At 35.0% G+C, this 22920-nt stretch overlaps 1 protein-coding gene across 2 annotated transcripts; it reads right to left on the bottom strand.

Moving 5' to 3' along the window:
- Window positions 1–1800: 1800 nt before the first annotated feature.
- On the bottom strand, window positions 1801–19155 carry LOC117924012 (nuclear transcription factor Y subunit A-7-like). Of its 2 annotated transcripts, XM_034842555.1 has the most exons (7): window positions 19137–19155; window positions 18990–19056; window positions 16398–16461; window positions 10105–10250; window positions 3299–3400; window positions 3008–3172; window positions 1801–2391 (listed from the first exon to the last, which is right to left on the bottom strand). In XM_034842555.1, the coding sequence occupies exons 3-7, from the start codon at window positions 16423–16425 to the stop codon at window positions 2206–2208; spliced, it is 627 nt and encodes a 208-aa protein (XP_034698446.1). In that variant the 5' UTR covers window positions 16426–16461; window positions 18990–19056; window positions 19137–19155; the 3' UTR covers window positions 1801–2205. The 2 variants fall into 2 exon arrangements, with proteins under 2 accessions (XP_034698446.1, XP_034698445.1); XM_034842554.1 differs by lacking the exon at window positions 19137–19155 and having other exon boundaries at window positions 18990–19130.
- Between the last annotated feature and the right edge of the window lie 3765 nt (window positions 19156–22920).

The raw sequence follows: 22920 nt of genomic DNA, 5'->3' as shown, positions 1-22920 counted from the left end.
GCAACAAAGTTATAAGTAACCCTGTTATCCACCATGGCCACAATCTTTTGACCATTTGCTAGCAACCCAACATGCATCAACCCCTTACGCCCCTTGGTTCAGCCCACATGGTATTTAGGAGTTGTATAGGATTCACCTGACTTAATGCCTTAGGTTCACTATCATCCCCTTCTGTAACCAATGAGGGCATTCAACTTCTCCTTCTTAAGGTAATTCTTGGCCCGATGTGGACCATTGCAGATGAAGCATCTTGAGATCTTCATCGTTTGCATCTTGATGGACTTCTACACCACTTTGGCTTGAGACTTGTCAGTCTTCTTTCCCTTATTTTTCTTTGAGGATTTAGACTTCATATTTGGCTTTTGTTGTTGTTGTTGTTGTTCCTTTTCCTTATGACTTTAGAGAGAAGAGTCGCCCAACTTCTTGTCCACTAAGCAATTTGTTGCTGCCATGATTATAAGCAAATCTCTCACTCCTTGGTGCCTCAACTCAATCTAGGCCTATCATTGTAAGCCAAACATGATGTTGAACAACTTGTTTACCTCTAACGTGTCTTTGATGTCAAGGATCAAAGAGCCAAACTCCTTGAAATAGTCTTTGATAGATCCCATCTACTTCAACTTTTATAAAGACTCTCTAGCCATCTAGGCCAAGTAGGGAAGAATTGACACTTCAAGTCCTTTAAAGTCTCATGTGGTGATACGAGGCATGCCCAACTTGACATTATCACTTGCACCACTATAGCTTTGCGTCTCTGGGTAGGTACATGGTGGTGATTGGAACCTACTCACTTGGAGGGATACAAGTAGCATTGAAGTATTGCTCCATATCCTACAAGAAATTCTCTAAGCCTTTCGCATTACATACCCCACCGAAAGGCTTGGGCTTAGGGCCTCACACCTTCGTTGAGACTATTTCCATATCGTTGGATGTGCCTTGGATAGCCTATTTTAACAGTGCGAGATCCCCCTCAAGCGACCACATCTGGGCTTTAAACTCCTCCATCGTGGCCTTGATATTAGTCATAATCCCAACAACTTTCTTCTCCCTGAACTTGTCATGCCCATCCAACAAGTTCCTCTGAACTCCAAGCTGGATGAAAGCCTTATCCATTCTTGCAAAGAGAGTGGATGCAAATATAAACTTTCAAATTTGAAAAATGCAATGCCATTCAATTAGCATTACCTATAAAATGATTGACAGAATTCTTTTAATTATTGAGATAATCTTCGATACAATGCTCTTATTTGCGTTCAAAATTACACTTAAATGACATTAAGTTCAACGGCAAAATTAATTGATGGAATATAATTTTTAATTTTGAAAATGAAATAAGTTTTCTAATAGCCTTCATTATATCACACGTTTGGGGGGAGATTTTTCATGAAGAATCAAACAAAATTCTTATCTTTTACTCCAAAACAAACAATGTATAAGAGAAATAAATACGAGCTCAGCACAACTTCCCCGCAGAGGTGTTCCACTTAATATAACTTTTTTAAGGCAAAAAAAAAAAAAAAAAAAAAAAGAAAAATCTTCAAGTGCCCCATTTCCATTTTTATTATTCCAGAACTATAAATAAGCAGTTACTCCAATTGTCATTCAGAACGAAGCCTTAAAATGCATTTACAGGAATAAAAGCCTAACACCTCAAACCTAATTAACTTTCTTAAGCTACCATTTCCAACGCTATTCTATCAATAACCTAAACCATCCAAAACTAAAAAGGAACTTATTCTCTGAATCTAATACACTCATCAGGGTGAAATGGCTAACATTGATTATGTATAGCAAGCAGCAGATGGGAACACTATTTCATAAATCATACCAAGCATCAACAAAAACTAATTTTTTTTATGTTAGAAATCAAACCCAACCTCTACATATTTCAAGTGCAAAGAAATGTCCACACAGCAAACTTAATTCCCACTCCTTCACACAGAAAAGAGCAAAGACATATATTTTCATGCCTGGAGAGGATGACCTGATGCACTTCGGAAATACTTAAGCCTGTTTCATTTCTGCCACCTTCCTACAAACCTACTACTCAAAAGCCTATACATACTACTCAGAGCTGCAAGTATGGCGCCTCACCGACCTGTAAACCTCCAAATAACAAGACTACTATGTGGCTTCATTTGGGAACTTCTGGCCCCCAGGCACTGCTGATGGAACAACTTTCTGCTGTTGCTTCCTCCCAGGATATCAAGATGTGCTATCAGAGGAGGCAAGTTCATTTTTATCAGAGTTGAGATTGATATTGGACTGTGATTTGTCACCTGATGCCACTTCGTTCTGTTCGCTTTCATTTTTCTTTGAATTCAGGAACCGGCCCCCACATCCCCTAGCTCTTCTCAATGCATGCAAATGTCGAGATTCATGCAAGTATGGCTGCAAGATTAGCTTCAACTATAAGCCAGAGAAGGATTGATATTTAGAGAACATAATCAGAAATATAGACAATCAGACGTCACTACAGGCATGAGGGTTTGTCAATACAGTTGCAACATGGCAATTAAATAGTAGCACCACACCCCCTAAATCTTACTCAACTGTTTAAACTAGGAAATGATAATAAGACTGACTTAGACCATCAGGTTGGGCATCTTTTCTTTTATAAAATTGATATGCATCTAAAGTTGCATTTCAGTTCACTCAGGCATGCACCTTGTGTTTGCACCTAAGCTATAAGAGACTTCTGCACCTTAGGTGGGCATTGCGCCTTTTAAAACTATGATAAGATCACCACTTGAACTTGCCCTCTTTTCAAGCCAAAAATAGATATACACATAAATCTTCTTTTTTTTTTTAATTCTAAATTTATATATTTTCTTTGGAGATTATTTGTCAATGACAAACCATTGTTATAGTTAAAATATGAAAAGCCATACAACCACATAGTTTCTTTTTTAAGTTTTCCCCCCTTCTTGTTTCAGTTGATCTTGAATTTCAATCAATAAAGAAAACCTACCTAAACATCAAATTGAAGCAAGAAATTCCACCATACCTTCCGAGATTTAACAACTTTATTTTCTGATTCAGCTTTTGCACGAGATTGTCGCCGCCGTAAAATGCCATGATATTGTTTTGCATTAACAAACACAGGCTCCTCAACTGCATCTGATGGCAAAGGAACTCCAGCTTGCTGAATTCCCATCAACTGAAGGTGGACCTGAAACAAGCAAATGCTGAAGAATCATCAACCATTTTTAAAAGCAAATCTGTTCTCCATATCCAAGTAAACCTTTATCAAGAAAAATATCAATATCAATATATGGCTGAAAAAAGAATAACTTACCATAGGTTGTCCGCTGTAATGTTGTGCAGGATAGGGCTGTGCATCATAGGGAGCAAAGATACTTCTATAGTAAGGATCTGGATATGGGTAGGCTGCTTGTGCCTGAGATATATTATGTTTCAATTAGATGAACTGAGGAAAAAAGAATCTCGAATCCAAACTGGTTAAACACTGGAATCTTGAATTAAAGAACAAATTTTGAAAGTGGAAAAAGGAATATGAATAAAATAACTGAGGACATAAGGCTTGTGCAAATTGGAAAATTTATCTACAGAGGGAAGTTCTTAAAAGGTTTTATTAGAAGTAATGAAAACATATGGAGATCTCAAGATAATGTGAATGATCTATCAAGAACATACAGACAGCATACAAATCAATTAACTTACAGATAAGACAACAGTAGAAAGGAGGGGAGAAGAAGAGGGGAAGATTGGGGCAAACAGAAGGAAGCTATGCAAAAATATAGATAAAGCTTTTTCTTGATTACTAAATGTCTCAGAGAATTTGAAACTTGGACAGCAACAAACTTTTTCTAAAAAAACATTATCTAATTTCCCAAAGCTCGATGAACCAAAAAGTCAAGTTCTATAAATCGATATAACAATGATAACATTGTTTTTCCTTTTTGGGATTCTAGAATGAGTATGTAAGACATTATAACTAATTTCATCAAACTATACTCCAACATGTCAACTTCCATAAATCTATAGAGGAATTACACTTCCTTTTTCAATTGTGACTAATACCTTAAACACTAGAATGCCATACAGCCATTAGAAAAAATTGCATCTCACATTTTTTATGAAATGGAGTAAAACAGAGAGTTCCAAAGGATTGCTTGCCAAAAACAGAATAGAGATAGAGGACTTCCTGTCAGAATCTATTATTGTTCATGAATCTAAAATTCTTGCACTTCTGTCAGAATATTTCCCCATGTCAGCCAAGTTCTCTCTCTCAATTTTTTTTTTTTTTAATTAGGTTTGTTTTATAAAATGTACACAGAATGGAAAGTCCATGACATACTACATACTTTGAGAGTAATTCAGACCCATGACATACTACCACACCTAATTAATAGTTTAGACACAATCATAACAAACTATTAGCAATAAATTATGCAACTTCAGTCTATTCCAGATACTGGTCATTCCCCAGTTTAAAAATAATGAAAATCCCATTTATAATGAAAAATGCAAAAGACAAAGGATTGATGGAAAAGGAAGTCTCAAAGGGCACATCTCCTAGTCTGTTGAAACCCACAACAACACTAGCATGGAAAGTAACTTCCTTGTCAAAAAGTTCATTCATTCCCTTCCAGGGAAAACTTTTGATTGTTAGACAAACTTGGAACTTGATGCATCAATAGTTTGGATCAGATGGAATGTGAATACCTGAACCCCCTCTATAGCATCCACCAGACAGTGAGCATGATCAGACTGATCATGTAGCAACAGAAAGCAGAGGAAGGACAGACCAGTTGTTCACTAAATAAACTGTTGGCTTATGTGAAACCTTGACTGCAATGACGAATTGTCAAAAAGTGTAGATTATGGAGATGTACATACAAGGTATGCATTAGGGTCCTCTGTACATCCTTCAAAGGATTAGACCCTGCATATTTGATGCATTGGCACCTTGTGCCCATGACATGAGCTCAACTTGTGAATCATGATGAAAAGAACAACCTTTTCATTAATCAGCAAGGAGAGATGTATGATCAAAAGAGAGTTGACTGGACTTCAAAGTGGCCTGTGCAAGCCTCGATAACATTTGAACAACCAAGGTAAAGATCTCAATGTGCCCTAAAGAAGACCAAAAAGAAGGCAGAGTCGATTCCAAAGAGGGCAAGACATTGTCCTTTCTTGAAAAGAAGCGAAGATCAAGCCCTACACAACAAATTGGGTCGGACAAGCAGTTTTATTTGGTGTGTGAACTTCTGTTCCAAGGTTCTGAATGAAAGCTTGCATTTTTTTTCTGGAACATGTCCTGGAAATGCTTTTTGTCCCCTTTTTGATGAATTTGAAAACAACTTGTATAAGAAGTTTGTTCAACATGATTTTTCTTGACAGTCAACAGCTTTCCTCTTTTTTTTTTTTTCTCTCCCTTTTGGTATGTATAGAGGCTAGGAAGACATGGTGAACAATAGATTATATTTTGCAGTTTGGAGTTCAGTGAGGCAATGAACTTCTGTATTCACAAAGTACTTGTCTTCTCCTTTGCTGCAGTGACCCATTTCTTTTAGCAAAGTGATCATCTTGCAGCTTGATCATGCACCAATGTCCACCTTGATTAAGATGAGTTTTCTCTTTCTCCTTATTTTTCTTCCTCTTTTTTTTCCTTTGCCCATGTATTACTTGAAATTTTGTCCCAAATTTGCTTCATTTCTTTTACACCACCAACAAACCACCAGTAGCTAGTATGCACAATCCCGTACATGTTAGTGCTTCATTAGGTTGGAAATTCCAATCCAAACTGGAGTCTACAAAAAATCAGATACTTCCAAAGGACTAATGTGTGCATAAGGAAGAACACTAGTTCATGTTTACATGCAAATTTGGCCACGATTACTTATTTTGTGTAAGTATATTCTGGGTATCTAGAATACCTGATGGCACTTGTATGTGAGAAGCATCAAAAGTGTACAACATCAAGAAAAGGCAAAATGAAATCCAATTATAGTTCATTTGAGGACCAACAAATCAAAGCTTGGGGCCAATCAATTGGTCCATGGCCATGATCGAGCGACCCTTGCAGTACCTCATGGATGTGTTTCACTTAAGAGGCAGATGGATCAGTCTTTTCATCCAATTGATTGTTCCCTAGGCAATAGCCTTTGGCCTCATTTGTTTTAAAGGGCCTAATCAATCCTTAGCCTACCCAATCCATTGGCTTTCAAATTTTTGACAAGGATCCTATTTTTATTAGTTTAGAAGTCCCATTTTTCCAAGAGTTTGACTTTGATTTATTCTAGGGAATTTTCTAATATAAATGGGATTAAAAAACAAGAAAAAAAAAAATCCCTAAGTGCATAGTAAGAGAAAAATAGATTATCTTGTAGCCATAGTTGTTAACTGGTAAAATGTATTATGTATCGCTTTTCGATTTTTCTAAATCGTGCATCTTACAATACACATATCATAAGTTTTTTATATATAGTAAAACAAAATAGAAAAAATATGTATATGTGTGCATATCTATTGAAAGGATGAAGTATAGAGTAATATAACCAATTTTATAGAAGGTACTAGGACCTAAAGAGTTAAAATATATCATATCATATCAAAACATTGAATGTTAGTTTTGACAAGTTCAATTTAACAAAATATGACTTTAATAATTAATACATAGATTAATTACATAATCCACAAAAATAAACTTCTTCAATTTTTAGCTATGGTTTTTAGTTCCAAATTCTAACTTATGCATTTATTGTTGTTGATTGATTTATATATATATATATGTCTTTATGTGTCATGTTTAAAGTTCCAACTTTTCAAGTTCATAATCATTCTTTTTCCACTAAAAAAGAAATAAAAAAAGCTAATATACTAAGTAAAAATTTTCATTCACCAATCATCATCATTTTCATTGTCAACATTCAAACCATTTCAAATGAAAATTCTAAAATATTCATTGCAAAAATAAAATAAGTTCACTTGACTTCTAATATAGCATTTGAGAACAAGAATATAGCTTTTCTGATAAAATTATTTACCTATTTCTTCTTTCTATGATCAAATTTTTATTCTTTTAGTACATTTTAAACAATTAATATAATAAATTCTTTTAACAAAAAAATTAATTTGATTTTTTTTTTTTTTAAAAAAAAATTATAGAAAATAGTGAAGGTGCATGTAACATTGTATTGTTATATCATGTATCATATCGTGTGTTGTATATGTATAGTAAGATAAGCTTTAAGATAAATTACGAATTACGATATGCATCAATTTCCATAAAAAATGTAGTATATCATTGTATTATATCGTGTATCATAAGTTTTTAACAACCATACTTGTAGCATCATCATTCTTTCATTAAAACCCAAAAATTCCACCTTCAAGATCAAAATTTTGATTCATCTTCCCCAAGAAAAGTGTCACTAGGAGACCATAAATATCACTAAGAATTGATTTGTGATCATCAAGTCAATGATGAGAGGAAGATAATGGGTACCTTTAGAATAATTCCCTCAAAAGGAGTATGCATCTTGGAGTTGGGAAAACTCCGTAACTCTTTTTAAATTAGCAAATTTCCTTGTGGTTTTTAATCCTAAAGAAAAACCATTTTTGGAAGGGGGTTCTTTTACATATATTTTGATCTTATGTGCATGCAATTTATTTTGAATTAAGAGGCACAAACCTTCTCATCATGGACTCGAGTATTTATAACTTATCAATTTTTTTACATATTCAATGTGCTTGACCTCCACACCTTGATGTCATCTTGTCTTTGCTTATCTCCCTATGTTTGTACTTGCTTATCTCCCCATGTTTGAATATAGCAACATTGATGCATTAGTGTATTAACTCACTTGGGAGTCTTGATTGTGCCCTTATCATTAGCAAATTGTGTTTACTCACCTATGTTTGTACTTGCTTATCTCCCCATGTTTGACAACAGAAACATTGGTACATTAGTGTATTGACTCACTTGGGAGTCTTGATTGTGCCCTTATCATTAGCGAATCGTGTTTACTCACCTTAGTGGTGCTTAACAACAATATGACAAGTGCTTTAGTGCACCTACTCACTTGTGGGACTAAAACACATTGTCATCATTCGTACATTGTGTTTGTGCACTTTGCGGCACTTTGACCACAATGTAATCAGTTCCTCCATCCACACACTCATTAGTCCTGATTGCACCTTCATCATTGCTACACTGAGCTTGCTTACCCTACAACACTTAACTACAATGTGACCATTGCATTAGCACATCTACTCACTCAAAAGTCTTGACTAGACTTATATCATTAGCACATGGTATTTGCTCATCCAAAAGCACTTATTTTCAACATAACCAATGCACTTCTGCTTGTTCACAAATATTGACTACATTGTGACCACTTGCATATTACGTTTGTTCATCCATGACATGTAGCCATGATGTGATTAGTGTTTTAATGCACCTGCACAATTGAATATGATCACAACTATGATCATTGTCATATTATGCTTACTCACCCAATGATGTCACTAGCGACCAATGCCTGAGTGTAAAGCTCTTAATCACACCTTTATCATTGACTTTACTTGATTAGCTTACAACACTTTACTAAAATTTAAGTGCATAAGCACATATGCTCCTCAGAAGTCTCAACCACACCATCACTGGTGTTTGATATTTAGTCATCCAACCAAGCTTGACTAAACATGACCAATGCATTGGTCCAGCTCACTTTATAATGTGACTATTGCAACATCATATTTATCTATCACAGAATGCTTAACTATCACATGAACAGTGTTTCAATGCACCTCCTCATTGACATGATTTGACCACAGCACGATCACTATGCTTGCTCACCTAATGACACTTGACTACAACATCATCAATGTCTTAACTCTTAAAAATGTAGATGTATGTTGTGATCAGTCAAGATGAGTTAGATTCACCAATATCAAGGCAAAGAGGGAAGTGTTATAAGCAGTGAGTGACTTTCTCTCTCATAAACGAGGTGACATCTTTTTAAAGGAGAAGCAAGTTGCAATTGAATAATTCCTAGAAGAACTGATGTTAACACCAAAATTTCAGAGACATCAAAAGACTCGTTAAAAAACCAGTGCGATGAGGTTGAACACTTATTATTCATGGGGACTTATTGAAGTGTTCCATAATTCAACTGCATTCAACATAATTATGGACATCTTTTAGTGTTGTGGCTGAACCAGCTATTATTTTCCCAAGTTGCTTACATACAATTAAAAAATAAAATAATAATGTGTTGAAACCTTGCATCCAACTCATTCACAACTCCTTCATTGGTAGTTTTAATTTATTGATTTTATTTGAATTTAAGTTGTGTGCCAGATTTCTACTCCTTGAGAAAGTGGATCCCTAGGTGAGGTGACATTTTGGTGTTTATAGTCATGGTTGCAAAGATGAATAATAATAATAACAGCAAAAATTGAGTAACAGAAAAAAGCAATCCTCACATCAAATAATAATAATAATAATAATACTCATTATCACAAAACAAAACCAACAATCATCAAATTAAATAGTAATATTCAATACATTAAATACATCAAAGAACTTTTAGCTATGAGATTAACACCAATCATCAAATTGAATAATAACATTCTATACTCTTAACGCACCAAAAGAACTTTTAGCTATGAGATTGGACTTCTTAATAAATGAAGTTCAAAACAAAACATCAAACCTAAATGCATGCTGTGACTATCCCATAAAAAAACAGATCTGCTATGGCCACATACATGCAATTCCTTTCTCTTTACTATCCAAACTCTTGGGTTTCTTGTCCCTTTTGAAGGATGAATAGCATGTATTAAATACCATGATGAAGAAACCTTATTCAAATAATAGAATAAACATTGAAGAGAAAAGTTAACATTTTTGTGCAAGATGATTTGAGAACACATATCCAATCAACTAATCATGATAGACATACTCATATAAAAAATGTTATTTCAAAATGTTTAGCAGAATGCGTAAGCAATCAACTAGATACAATCACACACAGTGCAATAAAGATGTTGCATGTAAACAGAAAATGTGATAAAGCCTCTTCTTTCAAGAAAAGTGAATATTTAAAAAGTTGGTCCCTTTGAAGATAGTACCATAGCATGTCCTGCCCCAAGTTGTGGAGGTGTTGCATATGGAATGTTTGCAGCTGCACTGCCAGGATGGGACGCTCCAGCTGCAGGAGATGAAGACTGAACTTGAAGTTCTGAGTGTTTTTGCGGCTCGTCAGCTTCACTATTATCTGGAAATAAGAAAAGAGAACTCATATCAAAAGGTAAAGATGCAGCCGATGCATGACAGAAGGCAAAGGAGTCCACCCAAACTTCCAAAGGGAAAAAAAAGAGAATGAAAAACAAGGAACTCAATGCTCGGAGAACCATTACGAGCAAACTAAAAGTGAGGGAATCATATATGCCAAGAGATTAAAACACAATACAAGGACCACTAGAGGGAAATATTCAAGCAAATAATAATCAGGAATATCAGTATTCCCATGGAATGCTACAGGTATGGTTAAATTCAAGTACCCAAATCAGCACATCCTTCTTTGTACTCATTCTTCCCTTTTCTTAATTACAACTTGTGTTCCTATAATTTAGAAAGAAAAAACATTTTAAATCAGTCAATGTTCCCATGCCATCTCAAAACCAACCACAACCAACACCCAAAACAAAATATAAATAAAAAAATGAAACCTAATATTTAAAACTGAGCACTTTTGGGTTCAGCGCATAGGATGTGGGACAGGTCTTCATACATCAAAAGATTCAAAACCAAGCTCTAGAGTGAGCAACACATCTGGATCTCGTTGGGCTCAAAGATCCAAGTCAAACAAAAATGGCTAACTATCAAAGACAGACCTTCATCTTCTCAATAACCATAACAAGAATAAGAAAATTGTTCTAAAAAGTTTCAGATATTAGTGAACATGCAAAACAGATTTTTGAAAAATCCTTCATTTTTTGAAATGGAGGGAAAGAACATGTTGCTCCTATTTGGATCTTTTTCAATGGTTAAAGTGCTTGCATTTTTCATTTGCTAAAAATGATCAGGAAATGTTTTAGAAAAATGTTTGGAAATGAGCTATCAAACAAGTCTGTCTCATTTTCATTTTTGGTATGTTTGAAAACAAAAAGTAGTTCTCATGGCTTCTACCAAACAAGTCTTAAACATTCTATTCAGGCATGCCTCCTCAGTACCCTGTTAAAAAAATGGGATTCCTTTCTTCCTCTACAAAACCAATAATTTTAGTTGAGGAAAATACTTTCAGGGGACAATAAGCATAAAGAGCGCTTCTTTAAAGGCTACTTCTTTGTTTGGGAGGTGGTTTGGAAGAAGATTTTTTTTTTTTTTTTTTTTTTTTTGTGATAAGTAGAGGTGGTCGGGAAGAAGATTTTGCTGATTGAACAACTCATGAGGAGTTGATCATTTAATAATAGCTGTGGATCATGTAAGCATAAGAAAAAAATCAGCCACCTATTCTCAACCATTTACAGAAAGCCTAAATCTAGTGGTATGAGGATCGTAATTTTGTGCTTGTTTGGTGCATCGGAAAAGAGCACAACTGAAGAATTTGAAGGTCTTGAGAGCTCTAATCACACAGAAAAGGAGCAATTCCTAAAAGCATTGCTTCAAGGGTCTAGGGATAATTTGGGGTTGGTGACATCTTCCATTCTTAAATTGTTTGTTTGGGGCATTGGCCGTTTGAAGGTCTCTATTTTTGCCTTTTGGTGCACTTTTTAAATATCCTGTGTACTAAGAATCCATCCCCTTTCTGTTAGGCACCAATCATACACGCATCTCTCAAATCTGCCCATCAAAAAAAGAAAAAAAAAAGAAGAAAAAACTAAAGCAGAAACTTAAGGCCCATCTGGTAACTGTTCTTGAAAACATTTTTTTTGTTCTTAAGAACAAAAAACTGTTTCTAAACTTAGAAAACACGTTTGGCAAAAAACAATTTTTTCAAAAAAAATTCTGTTATTTTTTAGAACAAATTTAGGATGTTTTTAGTTGGCCTTTTTTTTTTTGATAGGTAATTAGTTGGCTTTTATAGAGTGTCCTAAACACAAATTGAAAAGATGGAGAATATTTTAAAAACTTTTAAATTGCACATAAGTGTATAGTAGCTTCATGGAGAGTAAGCTAAGAAAATTGTTATTCATATTTAAGTTCCCAAACCAAATTTTGCTTTTTAAAAAAATTGAGAACTATTTTTAAAAACTATTCTCAAAATTTGTTTTTTGAGAACGTTGCCAAACAAGCCCCTAGTTTGCAAAGATCTCCAATTTGCTTGTCTATATATACATGTATTTCAAAAATGTAGCTTAAAAAGTTAATAACATGAAAGATTTGTTTCATGACCAACACACATGTACTTGCTCAAGATAAAGCCTCCGGTCCGGATGGCTTTACCATGGCTTTTTGGCTATTTTGTTGGGACATAGTGACGATTGAGATAATGGGTTTTTTCAAGGAATTCCGTGAGAGGGGCAGATTTGTTAAATCTCCGAATGCAACTTTCTTGGTCTTAGTTCCAAAGAAGGGAGAAGCAGAAGATCTGAAAGATTTCAGACCTATCAACCTTGTAGGCAGCCTCTACAAGTTGTTGGCCAAGGTGTTGCCAATAGAATTAAAAAGGTGATGGGGAAAGTGATTTCGGAGTCCCAAAATGCCTTTGTGGAGGGTGGTAGACAGATTTTGGATGCAATTTTGATTGCAAACAAGGCTGTGGACTCAAGGTTGAAAGACAATGTTGGAGGGGTGTTATGCAAGTTGGATATAGAGAAGACTTATGATCATGTTAGTTGGAGCTTTTTGTTGGCAGTTTTTAAAAAGATGGGTTTTGGGGAGAGATGGATAAAGTGGATAGATTGGTGCATCTCCACTGTGAAATTCTCCGTTTTAATTAATGGTTCTCCATCCGGTTTTTTTCAAAGCTCGAGGGGGTTGAGACAAGGAGATCCCCTCTCCCCTTACTTGTTTGTGATAGCCATGGAAGTGTTTAGTAGTATGTTGAGAAGGGCTATTAGTGGGGGCTTCTTATTTGGGTGGAGGGTGAGAGGTAGGAGTGGTGAGGGGTTTCAAATCTTGCACTTGTTATTAACGGATGACACATTGGTTTGTTGTGAGGAGTCTTTAGATCAGATGACTTATCTAAGTTGGCTTCTCATGTGGTTTGAGACGTGTTCAGGGTTGAAGATCAACTTAGAGAAGAGTGAGCTGATCCCAGTGGGAAGGGTGCATGATATAGAGGGATTGGCCTTGGAGTTGGGTTGTAAAGTGGGTGGGCTTCCTTCTTGTTATCCGGGATTGCCTTTAGGGGCACCTTTCAATTCATTGGTTGTGTGGGATGGGGTTGAAGAGCGTTTTTGCAAAAGGCTTGCTATGTGGAAGAGACAGTATATATCTAAAGGGGGGAGACTCACCCTAATCAGAAGCACTCTTTCTAGCATGCCTATTTACTTTATATCTCTCTTCTACTTGCCAAGAAAAGTGAGGTTGAGATTGGAGAAGATTTAAAGGGATTTTCTGTGGGGTGGGGGAGCTCTCATCCAAAAACCTCACCTTGTTAGATGGAACTTGGTTTGCTTGGAAAAAAAGAAAGGTGGGCTAGGTGTGAGAAATTTAGCTTTGATGAATAGTGCTCTTTTGTGCAAGTGGAATTGGAGGTATGCTAATGAGAGAGAGGCGTTGTGGAGGCGTGTAATTAGCCTCAAGTATGGTGAAGAGGGGGGGGATGGCGTACTCGGGATGTAATTGAGAGAAACGGTGTTGGGCTTTGGAAAGCAATTAGGAAGAAGTGGTGGATGTTAGACGGTAGGATAGCTTACCATGTGGGTAATGGGCAAAGAGTGAGATTCTGGAAAGACAAGTGGTGCGGAGATGGGCCACTTTGTGAGTCCTTCTCCTCTCTTTTCTCCATTTCTATGTCTAAGAATGCTTGGGTTTCGGAGGTTTGGAACTCTGTTGGAGATGGGGATGGCTGGACTTCTCTTTTTACAAGGGTGTTTAATGATTGGGAGATCGATTTGGTGGAGCGTTTGATGCAGAAGATCCATGCCTTCAGGGTTCAAAGGGAGGAGGAAGATAGAGTGATTTGGACAGCTTCAAATGATGGTGTTTTCTCAGTTAAGTCTCTTTATTCTATGTTGGAGCGGAAGGGTTCTTCTATGTTCCCTAGCGAAAGAATTTGGAGGGTAAGAGTGCCTCCAAAGGTAGCTTTCTTTGCTTGGGAGGCTTCCTAGGGTAAAGTCTTAACTTTTGGCAAACATGTGCTTACTTTGTCTATTCGAAGCAGAAATGGTGGATCATCTCTTACTTCATTGTGTTAAGATGCGGGTCCTGTGGAACCTTCTTTTCTCCCTTTTTAGTGTATCTTGGACTTTTTCGTGTACAGTGAAGGCAACCCTTCTTGGATGGAATGGAGTTTTTGTGGGGAAAAGGCGCATTAGGGCTTGGCAAATGGCTCCTTTATGTATATTTTGGTCAGTCTGGAAGGAGAGAAATAAACTAGCTTTTGGGAATGAGGAACTCTCGCTTCAAAGGTTGAAATATTCTTTTGTATGTAATCTTTGGTCTTGGGTCAGGGTTTCCTTAGTAGAGGGCCCTTCTTCTCTTGTAAGTTTTTTAGACTGGATAGGCTCCTAGTAAGGGAAGGCGGTGTGTATACTCCCTATATACTTCGAGGGCACTGGTTTTTTGGTGTTTCCTCTTTTTGATTAATATAATTTCTTTTTACTTATCAAAAAAAAAAAAAATGTACTTGCCCAAGTTCGTCAAGGAAAAGGAAAAGGATAAGGCAGCAGACTGGCACTGTTTGCATCCCCCTTTTTTTTTTTGATATGATGTTTGCATCCCCTTTTTTGTCTGGCACCAATTAAACACACCTAAATGTGCATCTAATTGATTTGCCTAAAAATAAATAAATACATAAGAAACAGTGTTCAGAACATGCATAAAGACTTTTTTTAAGACAACCAAACATGTACTTGTTCAAATTCATGAAGGATAAGAACAAGGCAGCAGACTGGCAATGGAAAGATCGCAGTCTTCAAGTCAAATTTTCCCAATGCTACTAATTCAATTAGAAACAAAATTTTCTCACTAAACTCCCAGAGCCAAGGAATCCTTCCCTTTCTAATAGGCATATGTTTCAGAAGCACCCATCTAAGATTGCATGTTTGCATAGATAGAGGTGTTGAATATTACTCTAGCAGTCTGCAGTCAACTGCTTAGTTCATCTGTAAGAATGATTTTGAATCAATTGACTGCCATCTTATCCATTCCTTCATGCATCATGTGTGAATTATGGCATTTCCTTTTTGCATTTTTTGGGGTGGTGATGTGGAGCTATACAGCAAGGGTGGATCATTCCCATTATTTGGTATACTAAAATGAGCTGAACAAGACTATTTTTTCATAGCTCCCAATCTCCGAATCAAAACTCTCCTTTCTCTTATTATCTTCTTTTGTACGAAACACAATTTGCCAAAAATTAAAAAATTAAAAAGATAATAAAGCACAAAAAAGAGGGATAAGGTATTGATTTTATAATTGATTCTGTTTTCCTCATGTTGTACACCATGTGTGTATAATGTAAATGCCATTTGTCTTTTTATCCTCTAAAGATAAAGAATATCCTTTAACCTTTGATTAAAATGAATGTCTGCAATAGCAAGAAAATCTCTACTACACTCAGCAAAAATTCTTCATTAAAAAGGAATAGAAGTTCTTCATTTCATGAAATCACATCATAATGAAATGATAAACTTGTACCAATGACACAAGGATAAATGACTGAAAAAATGGAAAATTAAAGCATGCATATGCTTGAGTTTCTGAACATTGGCCTTTCATACAGGAAATCAATTATAAGATTTTTTTTTTTTATCAGAAATAAAAACATTTTCATTAATAGAGTAAACAAGTGAAGCATGAGAAATCTTTCCCTAAATACAAAACCTAATCAAAACAAAGGAAAAGAAAATTAATCCAAAAGGCATCAAAACGTCTTGACATCACTATTTTAACCCTTTTGATCTACATATCAACTATTACAATTTTCACATGCACTTCTTCCTTCTCAGGGTGCAGCAGCCATAAGTTAAAGGCGGTCAGCATGTTACAAATAAAACTTTTGGGCTGGCACTAATTTTCTGGGCACATCAGATTCTTCACCGATGAACCTGATAAATGAGCTCCAATTACATCGACACAAAGACAACATCTCATGTGAATTAGACCTTGTCAAAGATTATAATATCCCCCACACCCTTCCTAACAGACCTTACCATATGAAAAATAAAGTTTCTGCCATGACCAAAAAAAAAAATACATAGAACAATATTGCACAAACTTATGTTTAACAAAAAATATCTGAAGAAAATACCAGAAAGATCATGCACAGAAGACGTCATGATGCTGCTATGGACACAGAATACCCAGGCTCAAATCTGTTCACACATTCAAAAGCATAAATGCAGGTTAGCATGTACCAATAGCCCTTGTGGCATATATTTTAAAAAGTATGGTAACATGAAGAGGCAATAAGAAATGATAAGTGCAAAAGAATGCCAGACGTGATCCTCCTACATGGAAAATTTCTGAGCAAGACTACGCAGCAAAAAAGAGAAATAGCAATAGCAAGTTAAGAAGTCAAGCAACAATTCATGTCATCACAATAATGGATTTTTCTTCTTTTTTGACTCCTGGTGATATACAAAGAGATCAGGAATTGACACACTCCATAATCATAGTAAAACTTCTCTTACTATCACCTTCCCAATACCTTGTAAAGAGCATAACAATATAGTTGAAATCCTTACCTTGCTTAGTGTTTAAAAAAATAGATGAGTTAGAGGTTGATAGTCTTCACTATTTTCAAAATATTAAGCTCTTTAAATAGATAAGCCACAATAAACCAGTGAAAGAAAGAATTGATGAGAATGGCAACTGCTATAGCCTTCAACCATGTGTCTTATTTTCAGCCTATGACATCTTTGTCAGAAAGGTCCTGATAACTGATTAGCAACATTCAATTTTATGGATCAAAATAGAGGGAATATTTTCTCCTTGTATCATACAACGTGTCTCGTGAGTTTTACACTTGGTTTGATCCATTACTTCATTACATATAAGGGGAAAAAGGGAAAGTAAAAAACAGGAAACAAACAGTTGAGAAGCAAAATTCTGTCTCTCTCTGTCTGCCCAGGCGAGGAAACTTAAGAAAAAAATTAAGAGAAGAAGATACCCAAGCAATTATAGCATTTGTAAGTCGTAAACTGTACTAACTTGTTCAACATACATTTGGAATATTTTCCTCCCATGCCCACTAGGATTTCCTTCTCCACTTAGGTGTGAGGAAATTATTGAATTTTAAAAAAATTCCTTGCCCTTACCATGCTTTCTTCCCTTCTCCTCTTTCTAGAATTAAATGAGGTGTTACTTCTAATGGGAATTTGAGCAGGACCCATGATATGTATCTTGATCTAGGTAGTGATTAAGGAATAGAACCAAAGATAGCACCTTCTAAGAGGATTCAAGAACTTGGAACTTGGTTGATAGATATAACCATAAGTATGTAGTTATACTTTGTAGATACTTACGGGTTTTTTGGGATTTTTTTTTTGTTTTCCCCCCCTTTTTTTGGATAGGAAAGATGCTCATAATACTATTGATAGTATTTCACTAGTTTTAAATTTTTTTATGATAAAAAAATTGCATTGAAACGTCAGGTTTTGTGTTGGTTATATTAAAAACTGTACTATTCAATGTTAACATATTATAACATTAAAAAAAAAAAGTTAACATTCAATTTGCCCGCAATACATAAGAGTTTCATATATGTAAAAATATTTTTCAAACTATTTCCAGATATAAAATAAAAAATAAAAAAACAAATGATACACCATCCAAAGAAACAGAAATGATACACAATATGTTTCATGAATTGGCAATGGCAGCTATGAAGGTAAGCTCGACTCAAAGCATGGAGTGTATAAAAATTAAACATTTAGCAAGCAACTTCTTTACAGATTTATTATAGGTAGGTTCACTAAGGATATAGCATGTATCCATTTAACATCTCTTACACATTATGAAGAAAAAATATTCAATGACCCAGAGGGACTGACAAAATTGTGTTTTATATATCAAATGTTAAACAAATACTTCATGGTGGGTTGGCCTCTTAGAAAAGAGGAACAATCAAACTCCAAGTATATAAATATCAAAGGATAAAATTAATATATCATCTTCAATTAGGGGTTGTCTTCAGCAGATGTTCCTTGAGAATAAATCAAACTAAAAATGTACATTATCTGTAAAAGGATTTACACCCCTCTCAAAGTGAGAGTTTCTTGTCCTTTCTCTATTTTTATTATTTTGCTAGTTTCTAATGTGGATTAACAAATATATCAACCGAATTAACTCCAGCAAAAAGGAAAACTAAAGTGACCAGTCTTCACTATTTTTCAGGCAAGATTTCATCCGATTCATTTCTGGACAACTCAAAGGTCAGATCAGAAAATGAATCACACAGACCAAAGAAATCAACTTAATCAAATTACACGAACCCAGAAAACCAACTGAATTAGACATATGGAAAATCTCCTCAACCAACATATAGAATCCCAAAATTCAACTCTATCCGAAGAACCAACCAAAAATCTCCCCAACAAACAAAACCTAAACACTTCGCATGGATTCCAAACCCTGCCAATTCCCAATGCCACAAAGCAAAACTCCAACACGTAAAAGATCCAAAACAATTCAACATCACAGAGCAATCCGTTTGGTTTTCGGGAAAAACATAAGAAGAAAAAACAAAATCCAAAGTTTCGTTTCCAGGAGCCAAAACTCAAATTACCCAAAATTCTATATGGTTTTCCTCTCTCTATGTTTTCCGCACCATTTCTCAGCAACCAAACGGGTTAGGGAAAAGAGAATCGAGAAGCTAGGGTTTGAAGATTTGATCTTTTACCTTAAAGATGGCTCTTTGTGTCGTCCCTGTTACAGTTTTTTTGGGTTCTTCTTCTTCTTCTTCTCAGCTGCTAATATAATAATAAATAAAAAGTCTGTTTGGGAAACGAGAAACCTTGAGAATTTTCAAATTTGGACTTCTTTTTACCTCCGTACTTCACTGCAAATCCACCCACACCTTTCCCCTTTCTCTCTTCACTATTACTATTTTTATTTTTTTTATTAATTTACAATTTATAATAATTTAAAAATTCATATTAAAATAAATATATATAATAGGTTTACCAAAATAATATAGATAATGAATATATTTCAAATATTTATGTTTTTAAATGAAAATTTAAATTTTAAAATATTTAATTTAAATTTAAAAATTATGAAAATAAAAAAGAAAAGGCTAAAAAAAGAGAGGATAAGAAAATTTGGGGCTGCAAGAAATGTGGGGACGGGCAGGGGCAGATTGTGGACCTGCCGATAAGTGAGGAAAGCGAATCTCGTCCACAACTTACGTGGGGTCCAGCAATTGTGTGGATGGGATGAAAAGTATGGTCAGTGGGAGCCCGCCGGTTGAAGATTGGATTACGGCAACTTTCCGTGATTCCATATCTCGTAGGATCATATTATCGTCAAATTTGCCATCTCAGCATTCGCATGGCATCATCAAATTTGCCAACTCAGCATTTGTGATGCTCCCACGTGCCTAAATTAACTCTCCTCGGTAGAACTGGGTATCATCCATCTAAGGTGTAGTGGTAATGTTAGCATAAAATTTTCCGAGGCTTTCAAACTCACTGACATCATGTAACAATTAAATAATTATTTTATTTTTTAAAATTATATTGAAAATTCACAATTAGAAACTATCACTCTAATTCAAATTCAAATTCAAATTCAAATTCAAATTCAAATTAAAAAATCGCATTTAGGAATTGAGCCTTCAATCTTATTCTAATTATTGTATTAATATCTTGATTTTTTGTTTTTTTTTAATGGGATATTTATAAATCTACACAAACAAGAGTTTCAATTTAAAAATAATAATATTTAATAGTAACCTATTTTGTATTTATTTAAAAATTAAAAATAAATTAATCATGCCCATTGCTCATATATTGATTAAGGTTGAATAAAAGGTATTCTCATCTAATCACTTATTTCCCTTCGATTTTGGATTGTTGTCGAGGCTAAATGCTGAAATTAAGGAACAATTCCATCACTAAAGTCAACTAGTGACTCTAATGATGAACTCATAGCTTTAGAAGGAAATGTGGTACTCCCAATGTAGTATATTGGTTGATGATTTGATGGTCTTTCAGGTCCATCTATTATAGATTTAGGAAACTTGTGTTTCCAGCCCATGATTAGAAAAATATATGGTTTTGGAATCCTACATAAGTGAAATATGAGATTTCCCTGTTAATAGGGAAAATATTATATTTCTTATGCACTATATACTGTATAGGTATGCATTTCCAAAATTGTCCTTTAATGTTTTCCTATCAGTAGCCAACCACCGGTGTTCATATCAGGAAAGTGCATTTCCAAAATTGTCCTTTAATGTTTTCCTATCAGTAGCCAACCACCAGTGTTCATATCAGGAAAGTGCACAATTTAATAAGCACCAAAATCTGAAACTCACAAAACACCCGACCTGAGAAACATTTGAAAGTTGGGAAACTCTCTTTGTCACTTCCTTTTGTTTTGCCCTAACCCGATATCAGAAAATTCTCATTTTCATAGCTCGTTTGATACATGAAGATAGGCAACCGATCCGTTTATTGACGTTCTGACCAGGTGATGGATACCCATCTTCCCAAAGCCGTCTTCGTCTCATTTTGGCCTAACCCTAGTATGTCTCTCTTCACGAGTTGACCACCCAAACCCAATAGGAATCTTCCAAAAACCTTCAATGAAGCCAAAGTTGAGGCATATCTTCATATTTCTTCATCAAATGTGGAATTTTTTTAAGGTTTCTGGAAACCGAAGTGGAGCTTCCTCTTGCTGTGGATTAATCAATCATTAGTGAGTTTTCCATTTAAGGATTCGTTTGGCTGTTGAGAAAATATTGGGGTTGAAGGTCTTATATTTTGGGGTTTGTTGTATTTTGATTCATTTTCGCATGAATGAAATAGAGGGAAATTTTGTTTTGGTTAAAGAAATTTTCAGATGGAGTTAAATCGAGTTCATCATAGCAATATCAACAAAGTTTTTCAATAATCAATGGCCCTAGCTTGTGGAAAGGCCTAAACAACCAATTTAGCTTTCTATCACTTTTTATCACATTCAGCCCTCCCATGGTTCCCTTTGCAAACATCAGATACATGATGTGTCACTTAATGCTGTTTTGGAACTGGTATGAGAAGCCAGGAAATTATGGATTGGATGTTAAGGCTAAAGATTCCTGAAATCTTAAAGGTCTGCTTACTGATTCATTATCATTTCATGCCCATTTTGTTCTTTTCCTTTCAGCCGTTCAGTTGTTTTGTTACCCACAATTCTCCAATAGTCAAAGTACAAAATATATGGAGGTTGAAATTCAGGACATAAGCGAAGTCAAATCTCATTCTCCTTTTGAAACCCAGATTTATGCACCTTCTCTAGAAGCAAAAGATATGAAGCATATTCAGGAGGAAATAAAATTACTGCTGAAATCTGACTTAGCTCAGGAGCTTGTCCATTCATTCGAGGCTTCCCCATATGATCGAAATGAGTCTTTGAGTATAATTTCTTTACTTGCATTTTCAAGTAATAATGAGCTTGTATTTGAGTTTTTTGAATCTGAGCAGCCATAGCTATGAAAGCCACAACATAACAAGTAAGTTCTTGCTACTTTATTGTTGTCTCTCTTTATTTTTTCCTGCATTAAATATTGTTGATTTGAATCTATGTTTCAACTTACGCTTAAATTAAGGATGGTGCCATATTGTTATGATACAGTTGGCACACATCAATATTGTGGCCCTATGCTATTTCTTTGGCTTTAATTTGTCAATCTGATGGTGGCCACATCTTGAACACCTCAAATTTTGAGGTACTTCCAATTCGCATTTCGACTTATATGTTTTAATTTGAAGTGTTTACTTCTATGCGAATATCTTCGATTTTCACAAAATCTTTTTGACTTTATTTAAGAGGTCTAATAATGTATGTATGTTGGACCTTTTGAAGCAATTATAAATCTTGGGAGACAATTCTAATTGGTCAATAAAAATACATTTCAATTTTTTATTTTTATTTTTCGTTTTTTTTAGTTTAGCCATGTGGCAAATGGACAAATGAATTGTGGGGTAATTTTTTATTGTTGAATTTGTGATTTCTTTAATGGGTTTTTGTTGAAATAGTGGTGAAATGTGTAGAAATTATAGGACAATATGCAGTGACAAAACAAAACACAGAAAGCAATATGTAAATAGGATTTATGTGGGCCTCTTGTTGAACCCCTCTATAACTAAAACAAAACAAGGTTACTATTTATATTCCACTTCTGGTGATGGGAAGAAGTGCTTCCATAGTGTTCATTTGGTTTCTGTCAAGTTGAAGGAAGAATTTTGTGAAACTGATCTAAGGCCACCCATGATTTATGGAACAGAATGATGGGCAGTCGAGAAACAATACATCTAAAAAATTATCATAAATGAATGAGGAAGTCGGGATGGTATATAAAGAATGCCAATGATTGCACTAGCATAGATGTTTAAGGTTAGCATCGAGACAAAGAGGAAGGGGCCAAAATAAAAACAAGATGAAACAGTAAGAGAAGACGAAATATTATGATTTAACTAGACTATGGGTGTCCATAGGGCTGAATGGAAAAAACATTGATTTTTCAGCTTTTATTTTTTCCATTTTTGTCCAGCATTAGCTATTTTGTTAACTTTTAAATGCTCTTCATCTTCCTACCATTCTTGCATAATCATCATTTTTGCTCTTAA

Source organism: Vitis riparia, chromosome 10 (genome assembly GCF_004353265.1).
Source record: "Vitis riparia cultivar Riparia Gloire de Montpellier isolate 1030 chromosome 10, EGFV_Vit.rip_1.0, whole genome shotgun sequence".
NCBI lineage: Eukaryota > Viridiplantae > Streptophyta > Magnoliopsida > Vitales > Vitaceae > Vitis > Vitis riparia.
This window is presented reverse-complemented; position numbering and strand designations above follow the sequence as displayed.

Coding starts and splice junctions, on each gene's coding strand:
- LOC117924012 (XM_034842555.1), bottom strand. CDS start 16,425: ATGACGTCTTCTGTGCATGATCTTTCTG. Junction 10,251..16,397: donor TTCTGTGCATGATCTTTCTG/GTATTTTCTTCA, acceptor TCTTATTTCCAG/ATAATAGTGAAGCTGACGAG. Junction 3,401..10,104: donor TTGGGGCAGGACATGCTATG/GTACTATCTTCA, acceptor AATATATCTCAG/GCACAAGCAGCCTACCCATA.